At 48.1% G+C, this 23,929-nt stretch overlaps 2 protein-coding genes across 11 annotated transcripts; both read right to left on the reverse strand.

Moving 5' to 3' along the window:
• Positions 1 to 3,206: 3,206 nt before the first annotated feature.
• On the reverse strand, positions 3,207 to 12,758 carry Pigt (phosphatidylinositol glycan anchor biosynthesis class T). 6 transcript variants are annotated; one of them, XM_004858151.4, is made up of 12 exons: positions 12,170 to 12,754; positions 11,838 to 12,015; positions 9,706 to 9,833; positions 9,313 to 9,413; positions 8,862 to 8,948; positions 8,211 to 8,298; positions 8,006 to 8,103; positions 7,744 to 7,909; positions 6,804 to 7,046; positions 4,762 to 4,927; positions 4,576 to 4,659; positions 3,207 to 3,857 (listed from the first exon to the last, which is right to left on the reverse strand). In XM_004858151.4, the coding sequence occupies exons 1-12, from the start codon at positions 12,348 to 12,350 to the stop codon at positions 3,605 to 3,607; spliced, it is 1,773 nt and encodes a 590-aa protein (XP_004858208.1). In that variant the 5' UTR covers positions 12,351 to 12,754; the 3' UTR covers positions 3,207 to 3,604. The 6 variants fall into 6 exon arrangements, with proteins under 6 accessions (XP_004858208.1, XP_004858209.1, XP_087053942.1 ...); XM_004858152.4 differs by having other exon boundaries at positions 6,846 to 7,046; positions 12,170 to 12,459; XM_087197816.1 differs by lacking the exon at positions 9,706 to 9,833 and having other exon boundaries at positions 6,846 to 7,046; positions 12,170 to 12,382.
• Positions 12,759 to 18,898: 6,140 nt separating this feature from the next.
• Positions 18,899 to 23,326, reverse strand: Dbndd2 (dysbindin domain containing 2). 5 transcript variants are annotated; one of them, XM_004858159.4, is made up of 4 exons: positions 22,803 to 23,326; positions 20,998 to 21,144; positions 20,675 to 20,812; positions 18,899 to 19,569 (listed from the first exon to the last, which is right to left on the reverse strand). In XM_004858159.4, the coding sequence occupies exons 2-4, from the start codon at positions 21,134 to 21,136 to the stop codon at positions 19,361 to 19,363; spliced, it is 486 nt and encodes a 161-aa protein (XP_004858216.1). In that variant the 5' UTR covers positions 21,137 to 21,144; positions 22,803 to 23,326; the 3' UTR covers positions 18,899 to 19,360. The 5 variants fall into 5 exon arrangements, with proteins under 5 accessions (XP_004858216.1, XP_004858215.1, XP_087053943.1 ...); XM_004858158.4 differs by having other exon boundaries at positions 23,074 to 23,227; XM_087197817.1 differs by having other exon boundaries at positions 20,998 to 21,174; positions 22,803 to 23,057.
• Positions 23,327 to 23,929: the final 603 nt, after the last annotated feature.

Below are 23,929 nucleotides of genomic sequence, written 5' to 3' on the forward strand. Positions count from 1 at the left end.
GTAGTATAATTTCCTGACTGCCCTGGCCTTCCAGATCTTCCCACTATGAGGCACATACAGGCATGTAACACAGACGTCCCATGTTTGTTACCAACATGCTTTGTGTTCTTAAATTCTCAGGGGCTTCCTTAGGAGTAGGCTTCTGCCTCTACTTGTAAACCACAGGGCACCACTGTGTTGTCCTGCAAGTGTCCTAGCGGGCATGTAGAGACTGAGTGTTAGTGGTCCGTCCAGCAAAGAAACAGCAGTTGGTTATGAGGGACTATCCCAGGCATCGAGGGAAGACAAGGAGACCTAAGCTAATTCTGCAGGCAACTCCACTTCTGCAAGTCCCCATCTACTCCCTCCCCATTCTTTACCCTGGGACCCCTCAGAGAATAGAAGTTCCTTTCTCCTAATCTCCTCAGCCTGGCATTGCTGGCCCAGGAGCTGGGATGCCCACCTCAGGATGCCCCAAGACACAGACTGACTTGGCCTTCAGCACCTCTGGCCCTCTTTCCCAGATGCCGCTGGCTTCTGCCAACCCTCTTGAAGAGGGCCATGGCCAGGCTACACATGGAGAAGCCTCGATAAACATAAATACCCTAGTGCTGAGTGCAGAGGAAAAAGATTGTCCCAGTGATGGCATAGCGAGAATTTCAAGGCTCAGAACCTAGACAGCTGGGTGGCCTAACTTGTTTAGTGGTAGACTTACTCTGTGACTGTCATACGCTTTTTTAGACACTGCAGCTACAAAAGACAAAAATTGCTGCCCTCAAGGAGCTTCAATTTTAGTGAGGAGGAATAATAATTAAGAAGATGCACTGTATATTAGATGGTGGCAAGAGGTATAATAAAACAATCAGGAAAGGCACAAACTTGTGGCCAAGGTAGCAATTAGAAATAGGGTGTGTAGGGGCAAGGGATTTAGCTCAGTGGTTCTGCCGCCTGCCTTGCAAGTGCAAGGTCCTGAATTCGATCCCCAATACCAAAAAAAAAAAAAAAAAAAAAAGAGAGAGAGAGAAATAGGGTGTGTCTAGGGAAGATCTCATTGAAGTTTCTATAGCGGAAGGGGTTAGATTCTGGGGTTTGAAGGTATCATGTGTAATGTGGGACTGGTTGATTGGGTGTACACAGGGTATGGGAAGGATCAAGGAAGACTTCAAGGTTTTTCATCTAAGCAGGTGTAAAGATATGAGTTGTGTTATGGTTTTTATCTGGGAATGCCCCCATGTGCTGGGTGCTTGGTTGCCAGCTGATGGGCATTTGGAGAAGTGATTGGATCATTTGGGCTCTAACTTTAACAATAATTAATTCATTGATGAGCTCATAGATCAGTGGACTTATCTGGAGGTGGGTCTAACTGGATGAAGCAGAGGAGGTATGGCTCTGAAGGTTGTATTTTGTCCCTGGGCTTCCTCTTGGGCTCTCTTCCTGATCCCTCTGCTCTTTGACCACCCTCTCAAGCAGCTTTTCTCCACCACACCCTTCTGACATGACGTTACTGCCTCACCTTGGGCCTAAGCAATGGCACCAGATGACCACAGAAACCCTGAGCCAAAACAAACCTCTCTTCTTTTATTTTTTATTTTTTTGGAACCGGGGATTGAACTCGGGTCCTTGCACTTGCGCAGCAGGTGGTGAAACCACTGAGCTAAATCCTCGGCCCTAAACCTCTCTTCTTTTAAAATGCTCATTTCAGCTGTTCATCATAGTGATGGAAAGCTGGATCACACAAGTTATCACTGGCAGGCATGAGATAACATAGAAGAGCATATTTGGGGTGGGGATGGAGACTATCAAGAATTTCAGTTTGGGAGGTATTAAATTTGAGATACTCTTACAAATCCAAGTGGGGATGGCAAGTAGGCAGCTGGGCATATGATGTCCCGTTATATTTTTTTAAAAATTTTTTGTGTACCAGGGATCTAACTCAGGACCTTGTGCTTGCGAGGCAAGCGGCAGCACCACTGAGCCAAATCCCCAGCCCTATGAATCTAGAATTGTGGGAGAAGACTGCGGAATTTAGGGAAGTCTGAACAAGGGAGTACCTAAGCAAAACACCTTGACGAAACTGCTTTTGCCTATGAGATAGACCAGCCTACCACCCTTCCTAAATACACACACACTATGTCTGGGGGCTCATGGAGGACCCTCCACAGCAACCCAGAAAGCCCATGTCTGCCAACTGTACAAACACTCCTCACATTACACTGCTGGGCTCGGACTGGAGCTCTTGGAGCCTCCTGTCCCGCCCCTTCCCTATCCTGCATCCCAAGCTGGGATAGCTCACGCACATGCAGACATTTGCCATTGCTGACGGGGCACTTACGTCTTGAGGCGGGCCAGACCCTGAGGAAAGGCAGCTCCTGTAACTCCAGGAACCACAAGGTCTAATGGAATTACCATGGCAACCACCAGGGGAGGACACGTAAAGGCAAGTGCAAGAGGTTGTGGGAGCAGAGAGGTACAGCTACAGCAGCCTGGCATGTCAGGGAAGACTTCCTGGAGGAAGCGACATCTCACGTGACTTTGTAAGAGTGAAGTAGGCAACTTCGGGTGTGTGCTTGGTGGAACAGGGTGGGCTAGGCCAAAGCACCATGCTGGGAGAGCTGGCTGGGGTAGGCGTGGAGGGGAACCACGAGTTAACATCCACAGTTGATGCCAAGTCTGCAAGAGGAAGACTGAAGATGAAAGCAGGGGAGCCTCTGCCTAAGGTCATGTTTTACAGGAACCCTGGGTTATATAATGAGAGGTGGGCAGCCCAGGCTTCAATCCAGTGGGCCCAAGTTCAAAGCCTCTGGGTGGTCTAAGGACCACCCACGACACAAGCTCTGGCAGAGTCTGCTAACTATTTAAATGCTGGGCTGCCCCCAGTGATTCTGATGTACATTATGAGAACTATTTCTGCCTCTCTCCTCTTTCCCTGGTGATGGGGACTGGTTTTCAGGGAACCCAAAAGGCAGGTTGCTGCATGTTCATGGTCACGGCTTATGCTTACAGAAACACTCCCAGCCAAACCCAGGGGGTTCTGGAATTACAATCAGAGGAGGAAGGGAGAGAAGGGTGGAGATGAAGAGCAGACATCCTTGGCAGGGGTGGGTGAAAACGGGCAGTTTTGGGGGACACATGTAAAGGAAGGGTAAGCTTCTGTTCAGGTACCCAGCAAACAAGCCCCAGATCCTAATTCTTCCCCGGGCCTCACAGAGATGAGGCAAAGAACCGGGGAAGCTGTCACATTTTATTCCACAACCAGTAAATTCCACCCACCACAGTGATACGGACTCTTCAGCACACCCTATTATGTAGGCCAGTGCTGTCCCACAGAACTTTCTGCAAAGATGGAAACATTGTTCTGTGTTGTCCAATACTGTAGCACTAGCTTCTTTTGGTTACTGAACACTTGATGTGTGCCTACCTCACACTTCGACTGAGGAAATAGATTTTTAACTTAATTTAAATTTAAACGCCACCTTTAACCTGTGGCTCCTGCTCTGGACAGCAGAGCTCTGGGCCCCTGGCAAAGCCCAGTTTTGGTTCAAAAGCCAACTCTGAGGATAGCTAGTAGCAGAAAACGTCCTGAGGGTCACCACTGCCCTTTCCCAGCTGCTGAAGAGGGCGAGTCTCAGAGTGGGGGGACACCTCGAGCTCGCCGGATAAGGTTAGCCAGCCGCTTGGCCAGGCCGCCAGTGCTGGGCTCCTCGATGTGGAAGGTTCGGGTGAGGAGATTGTAGAAGGAGCCATAGCACACGGCCACCACAGTGCACGTGAGGCAGATCACATTATAGGGCATGCTGAAGTCAGGTGTGGGCAGGTTCACCAGCAGCGGCTCTGTGTAGAGTCGTATGAAGTGGCTGGAGCCATCCGAGACTGGGAACCTGGGGGGTGAAGAAGGAGTGGTGAGGCAGGATCCACTGCTTCTTCCCATCGCAGCCCAATTTCATCTGCAATTTCAGCTGCACTGGGCAATGCTCCATAAGGGTTTGCAAAGTCTCTTAGTCTCCAAACCTGTTGATAGAGGGATCTTACTGAAAAGCTCAATAGGAATGGCCAATCAAAAGAAAGCAGCCTGTGCTGAAGTGGCGGAAAGGGCTGGCCTTCACTTGGCTGTTTTTTTCTTAGCCTGGTCTCAGCCTAAATGGTGTTTCTCAAAGAAGCCTTCTTCTGTAACCCACTGGATTATGCCTCTCACCTCTCGTCATCCATTCCTCTAGTCTCCTCTCCGGATTGTGAGCACAAGAACAGGGACAAGGAGGACAAAGCTGATTTGTTCACCACTGTACTACCAGTGCTCTCTGAGATACTTGGTGTTTGAAAAGTTCTCTATTATTTGCTAAGAGAACTAGTGAGTAAATGTAGACTGTATGTAAGTGCTGCTATTCTTACCTATTCATTCTTCTAGAAGCACTTAGGAATCATTTTATATAAGGTCTGTACAAATACAGAACACTAGGATTTTTCAGGATTGAGTTAAATCTACACGTTGCTTTGGAAGAGGTAACATCTCCACCAATCTGCCTTGCAGGAGCCTGATCAGCTGTGTACTGCCTGGCAGGTGGCGGAGGACATCACATAAGAAGATGCGGTCACACTTACAGGGTGTTGAAGAGAGGGCTCCCTTCCCAGTCCACTTGTTTTGCTGCCACCAAGCTGGGCACAAGGGCACTGAGGACAGATGGGCTGCAGAGAAGCAAGACAGATGGCTCGAGTTCCTCACTGGGCTAACCACCGAAAGGAAAGTGGCAGAGTAAGGTAGGGCCAGCCCGAGGGCAGGAATCTCACCTGACATAGAAGCCATGGTTGGGGTCTGGGGTGTACTCAGTCCACTTGAGCAGTGCCCGCTCAAACTGGATGGAGACCTTGGTGACTGAGTGGGCTGGCAGCTGAATCAGCATCTCCAGGAGGTGGGGCTGCCGCCGGTCCTGGGCAGGTTGGTAGTGGATGTAACCTAGAGACAAGCAAGGGTCACCTAGACCTTGTTCGTGGTGTCAGACTACCTCGACCTCCTGACTCTGCCACTTGCCATAACCTGGATGCCCAGAAGGTGCTTTGACCAGAGGCCATGCAGGCCAGGGAAGGAAGCAGGGTCTCAGAAAAGGAGGAGCATATTTCCAGGCAGTGATTCCAGGAAGTGGTCAAGAGAGACCATCAGGAATGCTGCAGACACTAACCGATGATCTTCACATCACTAAACTGGTGCACCAGACACCCAGTCCCTGATGTGATGCACGAGGAAGTTCACAGAATCACCTGGGAATTCCTCTTGCCAAAAATATGGGACATAAATCTAATCAAGTTTCTAAATCTAACCACCAATGCACAAGAAATATAGGAGATGGAGGGACATGTCAAACAGTAGCACAAGGACAAATCTAGAATAAAGAACATTCTGTCCCACAAATGACCTAGTTTCTCCAACAAATACACAGCACTGAAAATGGCTGGGGGAGACAAAGCACATGAGAACTCTATACTTTTGGTCAATTTTTCTGTAAACCTAAAACTATTGTAAGAAATAAAGTATTAATTTAAAAAGAGACATACCAAACAAATGTAACATGAGAACCTTATTTAGATTCTTAATTAGAATCTTATTTAAACTGATTTAAATAAATCAATTTTAAAGTTTATTAAGACCATAGTAGATAACAGAAGTGAGGATACGGTTGTATTTTTTGAAAAGTGTTTTTCTGTTAGAAATATATAATGGAGTATTTGACAGTGAGTTGATACAAAGTCTAAACTTTGCTTTAAGATACCCCACCACAAAAAGTAACCGAGAAAAAAAAAAGAAGAGAAGGAAGGAAAAGGGGGTGGGGAGGAGGAGGAAAAGAAAGTGAAGAACAGCAGGAGGAGAAAGAAAGAGTTGAACAAAAATGACAGGAAGGTGGGAGACAAGCGCAGCTGGGTTGGGATGAGAAGCTGGGGTTTATCACACTACTCTATTTTGGTCTGTGTCTGAAATTTCCCAAAGTAAACAGCGAAACACAAAACAGAAAACCCTACAGAATACCAAGGTAGATGTCTGAAAGAGGGGTTGAAGTGGTACAAATAACGGAGCTGAAAATAAGCAAAACTATTAACCACAGCTTTGAAAGTTTGGGAAACAATAAAAGCACTTAAAGACTTTTAAGTCTGGCCCCTCAGATGTGATACAGCCTTGTCCTACAGTCTTTTTCTTCATTCGCAGTCTCCCACGCCACAGAAAAATAGGTGGTTTAGTGCTATGCCTAGTACCTAACAGAAAGCACTTGGTAAATGTTACCTCTCCCTAGAAAATAAAACTACAAATTTAAAACTATACCTCTTTACCCCTCACAAGGGAGTGCAAACCACCTATCTATCCCAGCTCTGCCACAGTCTTAGCTTCTAAAATCTGTTTCTCTTGCCATCTTTTCAACTGTCTTAAAGGGTCTACGAGTCAGGAGGAGAGGTATAAAGGAGGGCAACAGGGAGGATGGATATGATCAAAATATGATGTACACAGGTATGAAAAACCACAAGGAAACCGAGCATTTTGCAAAATTAATGTGCTCCAAAATGAAAACATATATATAGAGAGTAGAAAAAAAAGGAGGTCTATGAATCATTAGGAAACACAGGGTCCAAGAAGAAAGTGAGCTCAAAAAGATGTTGCTGCCCTCATCCCATCCTATCAAGGACTGCCAGTATCCTGTCTTGGTTACTTTGTTTTAGAAATTACTTCTGAAGCTGGCACAGTAAGTCTCCTGCTCCGCTCTGCAAACTGTTTCTAAGTCTGTGTCTGCGCAGGTCTTCAGGAGTATTTCAGGAACTGCTCAGGGAAATCAGTCTGGAGCACCTACAGAGTGATCTGGGTGGGTCTGGTTTTCGACTCAGCTCCTCACTTGGTTTGTTCTCTTTGCCCTTGGAGGTGATGGTGAGGGTGTGCACATACAGCCGCAGGTACCAGGGGACGGTGTCCAGCAGCAGCACCGGGAAGGCCCTGTACGGGTGGGTGTTGTACAGCAGTGTGCTCAGCTCCCCCTTCTGCAGTCCATAACCACTCACATAACGCTGGGCGTGCAGGAAAGGCACTGGTGGGGTCTCTGCATAGAGAAAGTCAACACTTCATAGCTCAGACAGGCAAGGGTTAGGTCCCTACCCCAACTCCCCAGGGCCATGTTCAGAGTCTCAAGCCAGGGGAGATGTGGGGAAAAGTTCTGTCATTAGAACTAGGACACCTGGGATCTGGAATTAGTACTGTCTTCCCTAGCCCATAAGTGATAATAATGAGATGATTATTACTTATTAAGCACTTATGGGGCCAACACTGCCCCCTCTTCCCACCCAAACGAGTACTCTCAGAATAGTCTGCCCTTTGCCTTGCTAACACTGAGCACAGTTGCTGTTAACTGACACCTCCCTCACTGCACACACTCGTTTCTTGTACGCACCGTCCTCTGTCTTACTCACCACTCTATGCCTAATGCATAATACAAATTCAAAAATACTTGGTGGATTAAACGAATGCATACACAAACTCCACATTTTACATTGACTATCTAATCCACTAGGTATCAATGTCCCTGTTTTGAATTTATGGACACTAAGGCTCAGAGGGGAAAGCAACCTGCCCTTAGTCACAGAGCTTGGAAGTGGTAGAGTTAGAATCATGACCATAGGACTCCAGAGATCTGGGTCTAAATGTATAGCAAAGACACAGAACTGTGAGTCTTCTCCCAAGAGAAGAAAACTGCAGCCTACTACAGCCCTGACAGCCCACCCACCCATCCACTCACTCACCATTCTCTGGGGGTCTCTTCCACTTGAGCTGAAGGTTGAGGTTGCGGGAGTTATTGATCATGGCTGTGTTAAGCAAGTCATAGACAGCATAGGTTTTCTGAGTGCCCAGGATGACATCCTGGTAGGTGGTGGTGGGGGGTGGGTTCACCTCCAATGTCTTATTGTCCTAGGAACACAAAAGGAGGGCTGAGAAGCAAGCAAGAGGGCGGGCTGGCTTTGGGAAAGAGGGCTGTGTGTCTCTGTGTAACTGAGACCTTGGTACCTGGCTGTAGCTGGTGATGTCCACATAGACTCGGCTCTCTGAAGCCAGAGGACAAGGCTCCGTGAGGGTTCGGGAGAACATCCGGAAGAGGGACCAATCTGAGGAGCAGAGAGTGGGACTTAGCAGCCAACGGCACTAACCCTGATCTGCCCCATGGGGCAGGACTGGGATGGACGGGCAGAGACCAGATGCCGAGGCAGCTTACCTTTCTTCCCTTGCCCTGTGACGAAGGCGTCAAACACAACTGACAGGGTCTGCCTCAGCTCCCAGGAGATGCTGGTGCAGTGTGCATTCTACCACAAGGGCCAGATGGTAGCAGTGAGGGGACCTCACTTTCACCCAACCACACAGCCTCAAGGACTCCAACCTGGACACAACCCTCCCCCTGTCTACATATCTTCACATCTATCGATCTGCTGCTGTTCACCACTGAGCACTTGACCCTGCGCCAGTCACTGTGCTGGCAGCATTATGTACAACTCTTTAATGAATCACCACAATCCAAACAGCCGATTCTACTTCTCCTTTTCTGTGATGGATGAGAGGGAACAAGGCTTGGGGAAATGAAATGATTCATTCAAGGTCATGCCAGCTGGCAGGTGACTCAGCTAGCAGTTGTACTCACACAGCTACTGTTCCTAACCACTATGCTCTAGGATAAAAATTTATTGAGTACTCAGTAGGATAAAGATTTATTGAGTACTGCTTCCCCAGTGTTCAGCCAATGCCCCAAATAGTCATCATCACTTCTGCCATTTACTGCTCACTCAGCCCAAGCCAGACAATGGGCCACACCTATACCTGCACCTTCTCTCAGTGTCCCTAGATGGGACCTACATCATTTCCTATGACTTACTCTGCAGATGGGGCGGATGTGCACTGCCTGGGAGTGGTAGCTGGTGTGGAACAAGCGATCAGCCTTCAGCAGCACAGAGAGGCCTGCCTGGAGGAGGTGGGAAGAGACAAAAGGTCAGCATCCTGCTGGATACAGTGACACACACTTGAAATTCCAGCTGCTTGGGAGGCTGAGGCAAAAGGCCCTGTCTCAAAATTTAAAAAAATTTTAAAAGGGAGACAAGGGAAGTATAGCTCAGTAGTACAGTAACCCTGGGTTCAATCTCCAGTCACACACACACACACACACACACACACACACACACACACACACACACGTCAGTGCTCTGCATGGAGCACCTGGCATGAAGTACAGGTTTTCTTAAATCACCTTCGCTGCAAGGGGGCACCTTCCAACTCTATCCCCTCTTTGGGGCCATCACCCATATTCACACCACTCCTTCAAGCTTCACCTTAGAACTACAGGGCAAGAGCTTCTTCCATGGGGTGAGGTTTTCAGTGCAGACAACCTCCCTGGGCAGCACAGCATAGCGCAGGAAGTAGTGATCAGTGTCTGTGGGGAAAAAGAGGTCTATCTGAGGTGGACCTGGGTCCTGCTCAAGACTGCACTCCTGGATGGGGTCCACACCCCCCAGCACCACTCCCCACACCCCTCTCTAGCACCACTGCCCAAAGATTCTCAGCTGCAGAAGGAACTCCCTCCTCCCCTGGGAAGAAGGCAATGCAGAGAGACAGCAGCCTCTGCACATCCATGGGATTTAGGGTCCAGTCCGGGCTAAGGAAGGGGCAACTGAGGGGAAGGGAGACAGAGGTTTGAGCAGGGACGGGCTGCAGGGCTTTCTCACCATTAGCCAGCCCCAAGGGTTTGAAGGAGGCAGTGGGAGTGACCGTGTTGGTGGAGTCGATGAAGTTGAGAGAGGCACAGAAGATCCCTGAGAGGACGTTACTGAGTTCCTCCCAAGATTTATCCACACTGAATGGAGACACAAATCCACTCACTGTCCAAGGGCTGCCTCTGCTCCTGCCCACAAAGTACCTAAGTACCCTTGCTCCCCAACCAGGCTGTGAAGAATTTCACAAGGACCACTCTATGGTCCTTGTTTTTATGAACACCACCTATGTACTTCCCACAACATCGTGGAAAACGCCCCAAACCTCAGAGCTGAGGTCAGCTCAATGATCCTCCCTGAGTGTGGTCAGCTGGACAAAGCAACAGACTGCCCTCTGAACACCCAAGGGTGAGGCTAAGGCCTAGCTCTGCCCACAGGGTGGGAAGTCATATCCCAAACTCTCACTGAACAAAGGGAAAACCACCATTCTAGTGCCCTACAAAAACATCAGGTTAAGGTGTTTTCTTGGAGAAATGTCGAAAGATTTGCCTTTATATTAATAATAGGCATAAAACTTAATGCTTAGACACTAGAATTTTAAACAAGGGCTACATTTTGGGTTGAGGGGAGATAGTGACAGCAGAGCAGACTGACAAAAGGGTAAGGGATAGAAAAAAAAGGGTAAGGGATCCAGAGTTCAGGCAGGAGAGAAAGTCTCTGAGGAGAAGTCCTTCTTGTTCCTCATTTGATATTATTTTAGTGCAATATTGGATTTTTTTTTTGATAATCCTTTGTTTAGCACTTTTCCATTGCTTTGATCCTTAAGCCTCAAACAAAGATCACAGACTTGAAGTCTGAAAGCTCTACCCAAACTACAACCATGCTTTGTTTGGTATGCGCAACACTGACCCACGCAGCATTTAAAATTTTTTAAAATTACTTGTTGATATTTAAATCTGTCAATTTTCATATTAAATTCTGGTCACTTGAAAAATGAGTCTGACCACATTAGGCCTCTACTGCCACATGGCAACAATTCTACTGAGTACTGACTGAGTGATGACTGTTTTCTTCAGATTTTCACACATGCTTTCACGGCCCTCTCACAGTACCTATCGCTTCTGTTACTGTCCTAAAATGTGTTATCACAGTTGTATTAGTGATTTATCACAGGGAGATTGAGAGGAAAATAACATGTATTCTCATTCCTATGCATCTACCAATATTTTTATACCTGTACACATTGATGCTACCTGTGTGGCCCACGCAGACGTAAGTCCACAAGAGCCACTGGGTAACAGTTCTTGTATTATAAGAGCAGCAGCTAGATGTGCCCATCCCAAGAGCCGATTCCTCTAATACAGAGATTTTTTATCCTGCAGATCAACTCTAGCACATAGGTATGTTTTGTTTGGCTTTTTGTTCCCTCCGGAGATCAGATTTATGTTGCCAGGCTGGTATCCAACTCCTGGGCTCAAGCAATCCTTTTGCCTTAGCTTCCAGAGTCGCAGGCATCACAGCTGTGTGCCACCACACCTAGCACACTTTTCTTTTTTTTTGGTACCGGGGATGGAACTCAGGTCCTTGCACTTGTGCAGCAGGCAGTGAAACCACGGAGCTAAATCCCCAGGCCCAGCAAACTATTTTTAAAAAAATATATGAATGCATTTAAAAAAGTTATCTGTAATCTCAGCACTCTTGGAGGCTGAGGCAGGGGGATTGCAAATTCAAGTCCAGTCTGGGCAGATAAATGAGACCCTGTTTCAAAATAAAAATTTGTAAAAAAGGGCGGGAATATGGCTCAGTGCATAAGTCCTGGGTTCAATTCCTAGTACAATCAATCAAGTTATTCAATTTCTGAGTTTTCTATGCCATTGTATCCAAATATGCATCAATCATTTATTATCTGCCTCTGTAGGGATACGCATGTGCTACTTTAGGTCTGGTAGTATATTAGAGGAAGGTGTTTGTTCAGTAAAGAATGTCACTCAGTGGGAATACCACGTCTTAATTCCAAAGTTGCTCCACCTCCATGGGATCGCTACCTACTGGAACTGCTGCCCCCCAAGGGCAATGGCAGGATGACAACACCTACCCCTGCCACGCTCCTTCCATGACCTGCAATAGGACCCAAGGTGGGCACTCACTCAGTGACAGTGTCTTGGAACCAGACCCAGAGCTCTGCACCTGATGGGGCCTGTAGGAAGGGTGGCCCCCAGTATCGCGTTCTCCAAAAACCTTGCGTAAATGATAGGTGCAGTTCCCGCAGAGAATACTTAGAGATCAGCTGCCCCAGGGCTTTGGGGAAGAGCCTGTAATGAGATACTGAGGAAAAGGAAACAGGTGAGTGGCGATGCCTTGCTCCCCGTCGGGAACCAAACGCTACCCGGAATCAGGCCCCGCCTCCAGGGGTTGTCTCCCTCCCCAAACCCAGCAGGCACCCTGGAAATCTTTCTTCGGTCAGATCTCACTCTCTCACCTCCTTCTCGCTGCAGTTCGGTATCCCAGCGCGTGCGGAACTGGAAGGTAGCGGCTACATCCCCAGAAGGCAGCGGAGTGACGACGAGCTCCTCCCGAAAGCTGTCGCGTGGGTGCTCTGCTTGGCCGACAGGCCCTAGGAGTAGCAATACTAGCAGAGCTAGCGGCCTTGCGGCCACCATGATTGCACCGCTTCCGCCTCCCCGCCCCCCGAAAGGGTGACACCCAATAGGAAGAGGACTTGAGCAGGGACTTCCGCTGCCGTCCCGGAAACGGAGTGCAGTTACTAACTACAGCCCGGACCGGCTGCGGCGGTTACCCTCCGGATTGGTGGGTCTCGGGACCTTGAAAGAAGGGGGAAAGGGAGTGGGCGTGTAACGGGGAGGGGTTAGGCTTGAGAACCCACCACCTCGGGGTGTTTCCGCTCACCAGAAAGTGCTTACTAATTCGGAGGGCAGGCATTGCCACTGAATAGTTGAGGAACAGATTTAAAGTTCATTTACTTTTGCGAGGTCACTCAAGCTGGCTTGCGCCGCCCTCAACTTCTAAGTGTCTTGATTTGCTTGGTCCTGAACCTGGCAGGCTCCTCTGGTGAGAGATTTCCTGCAAAATGCCCCAAATAACTGGTTCTTTTATTAGGACAAATTTCAAACGTACAGCAAAATGAACGACCGTTTCCCATCACCTACATTCCACCAAAACAATTTACTAATCTTGAGTTTTATCACATATCCGGCAATGAATCTATTAATACAATTTATATTTTAATGCATTTCTAGGTAAATTTCAGACATTGGTACTCTTCTAAATAGCTCGGCGTGTCTATAAAGTTCAATATTTGTTTACATTTTTCTTTTGATGTAAAATTCACATACAATGAAATGCACAAATTCACTGAGTTTTGACAAATACATACACCTGTATAACCCAAACTCCTAACCAGATACAGAACATTTCGAAAACCTGGGACTGGGGATGTAGCTCGTTGGTAGAGCACTTGCTTAGCATACTTGAGATTCTGCGTTTGATACCTAGCACTGAAAACAACAGTAACCTAAAGTCTCTTCTCAGTAAATCAATGCCCCCATACACTTTCCAGGAGCAACGAATGTTCTGATTTGTTTCCAACAGTAGATTGATCTGTTGAGAACTAAATATAAATGAAATATAGTGTAGTGTGCATACATTTTGTGTAAGGATTTTCTCAGGATGTTTTTTTTTTTTCATTTTGGTACCGGGGATCGAACTCCGGTCCTTCCCCTTGCGAGGCAGGTGGCGGAACCACTGAGCTAAATCCCCAGCCCACAGGATGTTTTTGAGAATCATCCGTGTTCTTGTATGTATTAACAGTTTTTTCTCTTTTTGCCGTGCAGTATTACATTGCATGAACAAGCCACAGTTTTATCCATTCTGTTGATGGGCGTCTGGGATCTTTGAAATCTTTGGTCATTATGAACTGTTATCTGAGGCTGGGGATTTAGCTCAGTGGCACCACACATGCCCTGCAACGTAAAGGTCCCGAGTTAGATCGCCAGTACCAAAAAAAAAAGGATTAGAACCGTTAATCTGTACAAGTTGCATTGCAGACATGTTTTCATATACCTTAGGCAAATATTTGGGAGAATTGCTCGGTCAGAGGAAGTGTATAGTTTTATAAGAAATGTCATGCCAGGTATGGTAGTGCACACCTGTGATCCCAGCACTCAGGAGGCTGAGCCAGGACTATCGCTGTGAATTTGAGGCTAGCCTGGGCTACATAGTGAGTTTGTGACTGGCCTGAATTACATAGCAACACTGCCTCAAAAAACAAAAACAAGAAAACCAAACAAAAAAGAAACTGACAGACCTTTCTCCAAAGTGTATCATTTTATTCTTCTATCAGCAATACATGAGAGCTCCAGTTGCTCCAGATCCTGATCATCATTTGTTTTGAATTTTTTGCACTTTGTAGTTTTAGCTACTTTGATGTATATGTAGTAAAAGCTCATCATGGTTTTAATTTGCATTTCCCTGGTAATTAATGATGTTTAAGTCTGTTTTTTTGGGGGGGGTGTTTGGCAGGTCTGCCAAGATAGACTTGAGCGACCCAGAAAGGAAGTGTCAAAAAGCTATCTTTATCTCATGTTCTCCTTTTACCTACGTCCAGTGTTCCTGCCCTAAATTAGACATGGAATAGTTGGAAGGCCATGAGCTATATGTCAGACAGACATGGATTCAAATTCCTACACTAGCCTTTAATTCATATGAGCCTCAGCAACCAAAGAATCACTTTCCCTCATCTCTAAAATGGAAAGTTTTCAGTTATTGTCAGAAATTATATGCTTATAGGGTTTGAAATGTACCAAGTGCTTAATAACATTCATTCAAACTACCCATCAGGTAGGCACTATCATCTCTATTTTATAGATGAGCAAACTGAAGTACAGAAACGGGTCATTTTCTGAGATGCCAGTGAGTGATGGAGCCAGGACTAGAGTCCACAACACCAACTTGGAAATAATAGTTTTTAAAAAGCAGCTGCCATGATTATGATTATTTTGTGCTTCTATGCTTTGTTTCCTTTTGAAATTGCCTGTCCCTATTATTTAAGACCAGCTGCCTCCAGTGAATCTTCTTCCTCTCTAGTGGGCTACAGTCTTTTGTGCACTTCTGCCACAGTCCTTACAGTAAATTTCCATTATCTGGCCATGTCTGCTCCTGGAACAGCTTGTAGTCTCCTTAGTATTCCATTGCTATGCAAGTGGCTGAAATATAGTAGGTATACTCAATAATGCCTGAATGAATGAATGAATGAACCAGACAACATTATAAACTGGGCATGGTGGCACATGTCTGTTATCCTAACTACTCAGGAAGTTGAGGCAGGAGGATCACAAGTTCGAGGCCAGGATGGACAATTTATGGAGATTGTTGTCTCAAAACTGTAAAAGGCTGAGGATATAGCTCAGAGCTAAAGCACTTGCCTAGCATGCACAAGCCCCTGGGTTCAATCCAACCCCCAGTACCAAAAAACAAAGCACAATTCTGTGTTGTCCCCATATTGCCCTGCTGTTCACAGTCAAGTTCTCTCATTTCTGGAGAGTGCTCTAGTGTGAATCTTCTAAGCTGTAGTCTCTCATTTTTCCTCCACAGCACAGGGTTCTACAAAAGTGAGTCTGTCTTCTTCCCCTCCTCCAGTGTCTGTGTGGATGTATACCCAGTGACAAGTCTATGCAACAGAAGGAAGCAACACTGTGACTTGGAGACTGAAAGCTATGCTCTCTGACTCAGAATTAGCTCCAAAACATCCTCCCATCTGCATGGGCACTGTGTGGGCTCAAAACAGTCCACTGGAAACGGTGCCTCTGAAGGCCAGCCAACCCCCTGTGGTTTGGCAGAAGAAGAGGTCATTGTCCCAACCAGGAAGTGGTCCTGTGGTCTCAGATGACCCAAGACTTTTCCCATCAGGGCTGAGGCTCATAGCCACTGAATTGAATGCTTCCTAGAGATTCACAAACAGTTCTACTTCTCAGGAGCGCTCTCCCTAGTCAGACTGCCTGTCCCTACTCCACAATCTTAGCATTGTGTGACTGGGGTGCTAAGAGATTTACTAGCACATTGATGGCAACCAAGCCAGTACAGCTCCCCATCATTCACCCTACAGGGAAGAGGGTAATCCTGAGAGCAGAGCTGCAGGGATCATGGGTTGCAGCCCCAGAGAAGACTCAGCCAGTCAAACAGGAGGTAAAGCCTTGCTACTCTAAAGGAAGGAAGGGGGAAAGTCCTAAGAGCACAGAGACAGTCTCAGTAGATGATCTCAATTTAGACCCAGAGATTTTGGACAAAAGGTACTCATCCCACAAGCTTCCGAGAGACAGGGAAAGGGAAAATGGCAAATGGACACTCCTTCCCTGGAGCACCCACAAGTTTCCCACTATCTTTAGGAAGAGCACTTAGAAATGGTCACTTACAATGGCCTCCTGCAGGGGTAGAAGCAAGATGGGACTTTGGAAGACCTGCAAGCCTGTCGCTCAGTGTGAGTGGCACAAATCTTTAAGATTTAGGCTGCCAGTCATTAATCCCATGGGATACACGAAGGGAGGGAAGTGAATTGATTTTTTTAGTGAAAAATGAGTTTATGTTTCTTAAGCCTGGATCCTGTAACCTCTCCATGCAACATTCCCTGGGCAAGTTCATTCACACATATGGCTTCACTTAGCACCTCCACACTGGCAACTCATCTATTTGTTTCCAGCCCAATCTTCTTACCCAAATTTCACAGCTCTGGACCCACGTGCCTAATCAGTATGTCTAAAACCAAACTGATAACCTTACTCCCAAACATGGCTCCCAGTCTGGGTCAAGGGCTCTAAACCATCCTGACAGCTTTCTCTCTCACACCTATTAAATCTTTTGGAATCTGCCTTCTAAAGTTCTTTTCCACTTTTCTCTATCTCCCTACCTCCACCGTCACCTGTTATCTCTTATCTAGGTGGCTGCAGTCATCTTCTGGCTCCCAAATGCCAGCGCTCCATGAGGACTCCCAATCATTCTTCCTCTTTATTCCTACTAATCATTCAGATCTTGCCCAGATGACATTTCCTCAAGGGAAATACCTGGTGATCTCTCTGGATAGGCGAACTACTTCCTAGCACTAGTCATAGTTGAGATTTTACATTTGAGTCCCCACTACACTCTAAATATATATTTTTTTGTACTGGGGATTGAACTCGGGTCCTTGCGCTTGCACACTCTAAATTTCTGTGATACCAATTTGTTTTCGGCTGTTACATCCACAATGTCTTCCACATGCTAAATCCCAACATTTAATCTATTGAATGAATAATGCCACTTTCTTGTTTGTGCCCTGATTCAATCCAAGTAAATTAATCACCGGTCTCTGGGCCACCATTACCTCTTGCATAGATTACTGTGTTATCTGTCTGTCTTGGGCCTCCCTTTCAGTATACTCTCTACATTGCAGGCAACATTAGCTGTTTGTTTGTTTGCTTTTTGGTACCAGGGATTGAACTCAGGACCTTGCACTTGTGAGGCAGGCAGCGGCACCACTGAGCTAAATCCCTGGCCACATTAGCTTTTAAATAAGCAAATCCAAGCCAGCCATGGTGGAGCATGCCTGCAATCCCAGCATATGGGTGGCTAAGGCAGGAAGTTGCCATGAGTTTGAGGCCAGCCTGGGCTACAAAATGAGTTCAAGGCCAGCCTGAACTACATAGCCAGACCCCGTCTCAAAATAAATAAATAAAATCCAGCTGCTTGTAATCCCTTCATTACTCCCTATAAAGTTTGAACTATTTTTTTTTTTGGTACTGGGGATCATTGAACTCTTTAATATGGCCCCTAACATGTAAACTGCTAATAACTTATCCAGTGACCGCTATCCTCTTGTTCTTTAGCAACAAACCCTGATTCTGTCAAGTAACAGTATCTACTAGAGAACTATCCCAGTATCCCATTCACAGTACTCAAAGTGCTTCTCAGAGATCTAATAGACAGTACTGAAATCATACTTTGGTAAATCAGTGACTTGAAAGGCTTATTATCTTTCCAAAGAGCAGAATTACCTTTCTTTTAGATAATACTTTGTTCCTATGTCTATAAACTGTCTACAAATGAAACATTTCCTGTGCTAACAAATTTTCTCAAATAACATGAAAGCAGACGCTATTTCTTGGAACTTCCAAATATGGTTCTTAAAGTAGGAATAAACATCAAGCTATGCTCTCTTTGCCCACCCCCCACTCTGCTTTTTGCCCATTTGACAGTCATGATGGCTTAGGCTATGACAGCCATTCTGCCATAACCTCTCAATAAAAATGCAAGTCATATGCCTTAGACACCTGAGCAAAAAAGAGCCCAAAAGGCCGGGCATGGTGGCATATACCTATACTCCCAGCTACTTGGGAGACTGGGGCACCATTACAAATTTGAGGCCAGCCTGTGCAACACAGTGAAACCCTGGCTCTAACTAAAGAAATAAAAAGGCTGGGGATGTGGCTCACCACTCCCTGGGTTCAATCCTCAGTAATGGGGGAGAGAAAAAAAAAAGAGCCCAAACAAAGACTGACCCTTAATAACTATAGAACTTCATAGTGTGTAGTCTGGATTTCTTTTATATGAGGAAATCATACATTTATATCTTAGGTCATGATCTTTTACTAGCAGTCAAATTGAAACCTAATATAGGCTTTAAAACATTTCAGAATTTGACCTGTGTCAGTCTTACCTCTCTTCATGTTTTCAAATCCAATCATTTGGCCAAACTACATTTTTAGCTCCTCACAGCTATTATTATCTTCATTTAAAGTCTTTAGAAGCTGCTGCTTCTGCCTGAATCATGTCCCCCCTCACCCCTTGCCCGACCTGATTAATTTCTAATCATCCTTGAGACTTCTACTTAAAATTTTATCAGCTCAATTACCATATCAGCTAGGTTAAGATACCCTACCCCTTTTTTCTGGTACCAGAGTAGTGCCTCTTCACGCTACGTATTACACTGCAAGATGTGGTTCTGATATTCTCTTCCATAGACACTAAACCTCAGGAAGAGAGGGATACAGTTTGTCTTGCTTACAGCTATCTATATTCCAGATCCCCAGCACAGATGTTCAATACATATTTCTTGAAAAAAGAGAGTAAATGAGTGATGGGGATATGGTGTTGGTTAGAGAGCTAAAGACATGGTGGGTTTGATATCTGTGTGGTATGAAAAATGAAGTGGAATGGTTGGTATGTTACTACTTGTTTATTATTTATACCATATCCTTTTCCAAAGAGGATGTAAGGAGGCAAAATAATTGGAGTAACACCTCATTTGGAGTGCTAACGAGTTCACATCCACTTAGAGACACTGGTTTAGGAGACCACTGGAAGCCTACAGGATAGTGTGGGGGAGGGAGGCGTGCTACGAAAGCAGTGGCATCCTGTCCTACCTCATCTTCCATCTCGTCAGTCACTTGCAACTCCTACCTCAGGAGTAAGCCAAAAACTGGTGGGAAGGTTGCAGCAGGAAGAGGTTAGCACTAAAGCAGGAGAAAGTTAATTTTCAGAGGTACACCATCCCACCAACCTTCCCTCCCTTTGGTGCCCACTCCAAGCAAAGCGTCTTGTCTTCTCCTGAAGGGCTCTGGCTGGGTCTAGGGTTTCATGTGGAGAACAGCCAGCTCGGTTAGTCTGCAAGAGGGGCCCTCTGCTAGCTGCAGGTTCTGGGCTCTGCTCCTCCATCACCCCCATCCTCCTCCTCCTCCTCAGACTGTGCCAAGGGTGTGTCTGCTCCACCTTTACTAGGATTTGGACTGTGCAGGTTAGTGGAGGAATCCGAGGATGAGGAGGAAGTCCGGGATGTTGTCCTGTCTGTCGTGAGCAATGGCAGGCTCAGCTCCTCTGGATGGTCATCCACCCCTGCTCAGAGAGAAGAGCTAGTCAGGGCTACAAACAGATTAATATGGCCAGACAGACTAAAGCCCACACGGGGGCAAGTATTTGTCCAAAATCACTGTGCTAGTCCAGCAGAGAGCCTGCTTTAGGACTCCTATCTCCTGGCTCCAGCTCCTTCCATAGTTGCTGTACCAAGGTTGGGCTCTAGAATCAGGTCACTTAAGGCTACTGTGGAGTAGCTCCGGGCAAGTAATTTTCCCTTTCAAGGATCTGCTCTTCTTTTGTAAGACAAAACAAAAACAAAAAAACGGTTACCTATATTCCCAAAAGGTTTTGAGAATAAAATCTAAGGCTGCTTATAAAATGTCTCGCATAGTAGACTCAATAAATAGTAGCAGTTTCAAATAACAGAGTATCTTACAAATTAAACCTATGAGCTTTGGAGCCAGACAGGCATGGTTTGAATTCCAGGTTTGCCACTTTCTGGCTATTGTGGTTGAACTTTTCAGAGCTTAATTTCTGTCTTTATAAAATGGAGATTATACTACCTGCCTTGATAGGACATTGTGAAGATTGAGATAATATATTTAAAGTACTTTTTTTGTTTTTTTTTGAGACAGGGTCTCGCTTTGTAGCAGGCTGGCCTCAAACTCACTTACGTAGTCCAGGATGGCCTCAAACTCTCAGCAGTCCTCCTGCCTTAGCTTCCCAAGTACTGGGATTATAAGCATGTGCCGCCATGCCCGGCATTTAAAGTACTTTAGCACAGTAATATTAGGAACCTAGAAAAAGTGCTGTGTAACTATTAATGTTATTATAATGACTAAAACTGCTTCAGTTGTCCAATGTAAAATTATATTTTATATTAATTATAATAATGACATTAACTTCACAAATGTAAAATTACAAAGGTGAAAAAAGCTGACCTTTGCTAGAATTTTGACCTGGGGATCTATAACCCAATTCCCCCTGAGGATCAACTTCTATAAAATCAGAACAGGCAGCAATTTTCAACTTCCAACCCTTCCTTGTATTTTTTCCCCAGCCTAGTCTTGTAGCTTCATTTCAGAGCCTCGCCACCTGGCTATGGCTGACCGGTGCCCAAGTCCCCAATGCAAAGGGGCCATACCAGCTGTCTGGGGGGTTGGTGGAGGATCTTCACAGGGCAAGAACACATCTACTCCATCCGGATCCCCAAGGTCAATAAGTTCTACTTGCTCCAGCGTGTCCACATTCACTTCCATGGATGAGATACTGCCTATGGGGGCTGAGGATCAAGAGCATAAGTGAGGAAGGACCAAGGATGGAGCTGATAGTTACCTGTCAGATCCCAAGTTAGATGTTTATTGGGCCCAGAAAACAAAAGGGGCATCACCCCAAGATTCAGGACCCGCAGGATAACCTCCCTACCCCACCCTACCCCAATCCTATTCCTCAGGACTTGGAACTTACGTCTCTGGGACTCAAGATGCAGGTGGGACAGAGGAAAGACAAACTCTGTCTCTGGCTGTAAAATGTCCTCGAAGAATTTCTGCCGCTCTCGTAGGCGGAGCTGCTGGCGCTCCAGGGCTGCTCGAGGATTTGGGTCCATATCAACCCCTGGAGGGTAGAGGAGCAGGACAACAACAGCTGTGAGAAGGAGTGAGGAGACAGTGGGGGCCTGGGATTAGGGAACCCCACTACAGCCAGCATCCCAACATCAGGGCCTCTGCTTCCAGGCTGGACACTTCTGCCCTTGGCTACCTCTTTCCCCTTCTCTGAAACAATGCCCAGCCACAAACTGCAAGACTTATGCAGAGGCGGGGCTTGCTCCAGCTCCACAAAGGGAAAGCCAGTTCCAGGCACGGCAAAAGATCCTCTTTATTCAGGGAAAGCAACCAGAGGTCAGCTGAGCATCCTGCCCTTCTGACAGGACTGGAGGGGCTGATCCAGCCCAAAATTTGGGAGAGATATTTTATCCACTTACTGGACCCAGCATTCCTCAGCAGGTCAGAGAGAGGGCTAGGACAAAGCCAGTGGGGTGCAAGATCCTCATCTCCAGTGCTGTAACTCTGGTTCCTCCCCATCTTTCAAACCCCAAAGGCTAAAGCAAGCATCCCTCCCCCACCCCTTCTCTCTACATGCCCACACCATCACCACCAACCAATACTACCATCTCCAAACTTGCTTTGACACAGACCTGACTTCTGTGTGCCTCTGCCTCTAAGGAAATCATCTTTCTGACCTCAGTGTCCCCCTCTGAAATGGCATAATCGTCCTCAGTGCCTGAAACACAAGGCACTGAAAGCGACCTATTTGGGGAACAACCATCCTTTTCTCTGAACGGTAACAGCTCCTTATTTGCTGCTCTTCTCTGACACATCTCTACTAGTCAGTAAGTAGCACTGGGAAGTTCGGGTCCTCAGTTCAGTTCAGACCAGGCTCGAGACCCCCAGTGCTGAGAGCTTTCCAGAACACCAGCGCTCTGGGCAGCCCAGGCCCTGTGCATTCACTCCCATTCGCTCAATCTCATTCCTGGCATTCTGCACAGAGCCCATCGCCAGGAGCAGGAGTTCCTAGTTTGAGGACCAGATTATTATCCTCCGTGAGCCGCCACCTCTGGACTCAGCGTATGCCAGACCCCGACCAGCTCCATAGGCGCTGCGGCAGCTCAAAGGGACCCAACACCCGGGGGGCCAAGGAAGTGTGGGTAGCCGGTGTGGCCACGGGCTGGTGCCAGAGAAGGGAGGCGCTGACGCCGATTCCTGGGAAAGGCTCTTAGAGCTGCCGCCCAGGTCACAACGCTAAAAATACCCAGGGCTCCTGGGGCCGTCTGCCTTAGCATCGGGGAGAGGGGGAGGAGAGACCGACCGAGGGGGAATTGCCGGGTACCAGGGGCTCCGGGGCGCCCCCTCCTCTCCCCCTCCCTTGAACCCACAGTCTCACGCGATCCAAGGGGCTGCCCTCCAGGGCCGCGGACCGGGAGCTGGAGCAAGGGAGTTGTTTACGCGACTCTAAGGAGCCGGGGGAGAGAGAGAAGAGGTTCGGGGGCTGGAGGCTGCCAGGGGCCCGAGCAGGAGCCGGTGAAATGCAGAACTCCCTCTGTCCCAGCCCCACCCGCAGTGGAGTAAGCAGGAGCAAAAGAATGCCCTAAAAAGGGACACGCCGCGTCGGCCGGGAAGGGAGGGGTCGGAGGAGGAAGCCACCCCTGCTCCCCGCCGGCCACTCGCGCTCCGGCCCCCCGCGGCACCTGCGCCCACGGTCGCCGGAGCCCCTACCTGCAGCGCCTGGCGCCCCCGCTGACTCAGTCTGTCCGCCCGGGCGAGGCGGCGGCGGGGGCGTGGGAGCGGGCCGCGCCGGCCGGGGTGGGGCTGCGCCTCCGGGTCTCCCCGGGGACGGACAGCCCTGGGAGCGGGGAACGAGGAAGAGGCGGGAGGCGGAAGTGGGGGAGGGGCGGCGACGGGCACAGGCGCTCGGCTCTCGCCCGGCGGCCGGAGACAGCCCCTTCCAGCGCGACTGCTCGGACTTGCGGGGCGAGCAAAAAGTTACCCGCACGCATCCTTCCTCTCTGCGGCCAGCCGCGCTCCTCTACACTCCACCTCGCCGCCGACGCCGCGCGCTGGTCTGCGTCCGCTGGGATGCACTTGCTGCGCCCCCGCCCAGCGCACATTCGTGGCGGACACACGCGCCCGCTCTGCCCACGCACACTTGATGCTCCGGCTCCTGGGCAGCGCCCACGCAGCCGCTCCCTGACTGCCGCCACCCTTGGCCGCGCTTGCCGTGCTTAGGCGCGCACTTCGCGAGAAGGCTCAGCTGGGGAAGGGAGGGTGGAGAGCTGCGGGAGGGGAGCGCCACTGACCCAGCCCGGCAGGTGCATTACAATGGACGGCCCCCTAACGCTGGAACGCACCCTGCTCGCCTGATTCCTGCAGCTGGGGCTAGACGGAGCCGCCACCCAGGCCACCAGCGCATTAGGCGGAGTGGCCGCGGGGCCTGGTGCGTCAGGGCTGGAGGGGTGAGCCGCTGCGCCGCGCCCTGGACACCGGCAGGGAGCCAACACTTATACGGTCCTAAGAGGGGTACTGGACGTCCGGCCTAGCGAGTAGAAGAGGCAGAAACTGCAGGACGAGGGGACATGTTTGTCCCCCTTCACAGCACCTCCCGACTCAGACCAGTGCTAGAAGCGTCCAATCTAGTAGCTCCTGGATCAAGACTTAGTGCTCATTCTCTTCCCCTTCCCATTCCACCCATTCCTTGTCGTCTGAGCTCCAGAAGCATGGGACGGGCCAGCGGCGGCGGGGCAGTGTGTGGGGTTGCGGGTCAGAGATGCTTCTGTGTTGGGATCATTCGGTAATTCATTCAACAAACATCCTGGAGCTAGCCAGGAACTAGGCGTCATCCTTGG

Source organism: Heterocephalus glaber, unplaced genomic scaffold (assembly GCF_053883595.1).
Source record: "Heterocephalus glaber isolate CG9 unplaced genomic scaffold, H.glaber_assembly_v1.0 deba00001673, whole genome shotgun sequence".
Lineage (NCBI taxonomy): Eukaryota > Metazoa > Chordata > Mammalia > Rodentia > Bathyergidae > Heterocephalus > Heterocephalus glaber.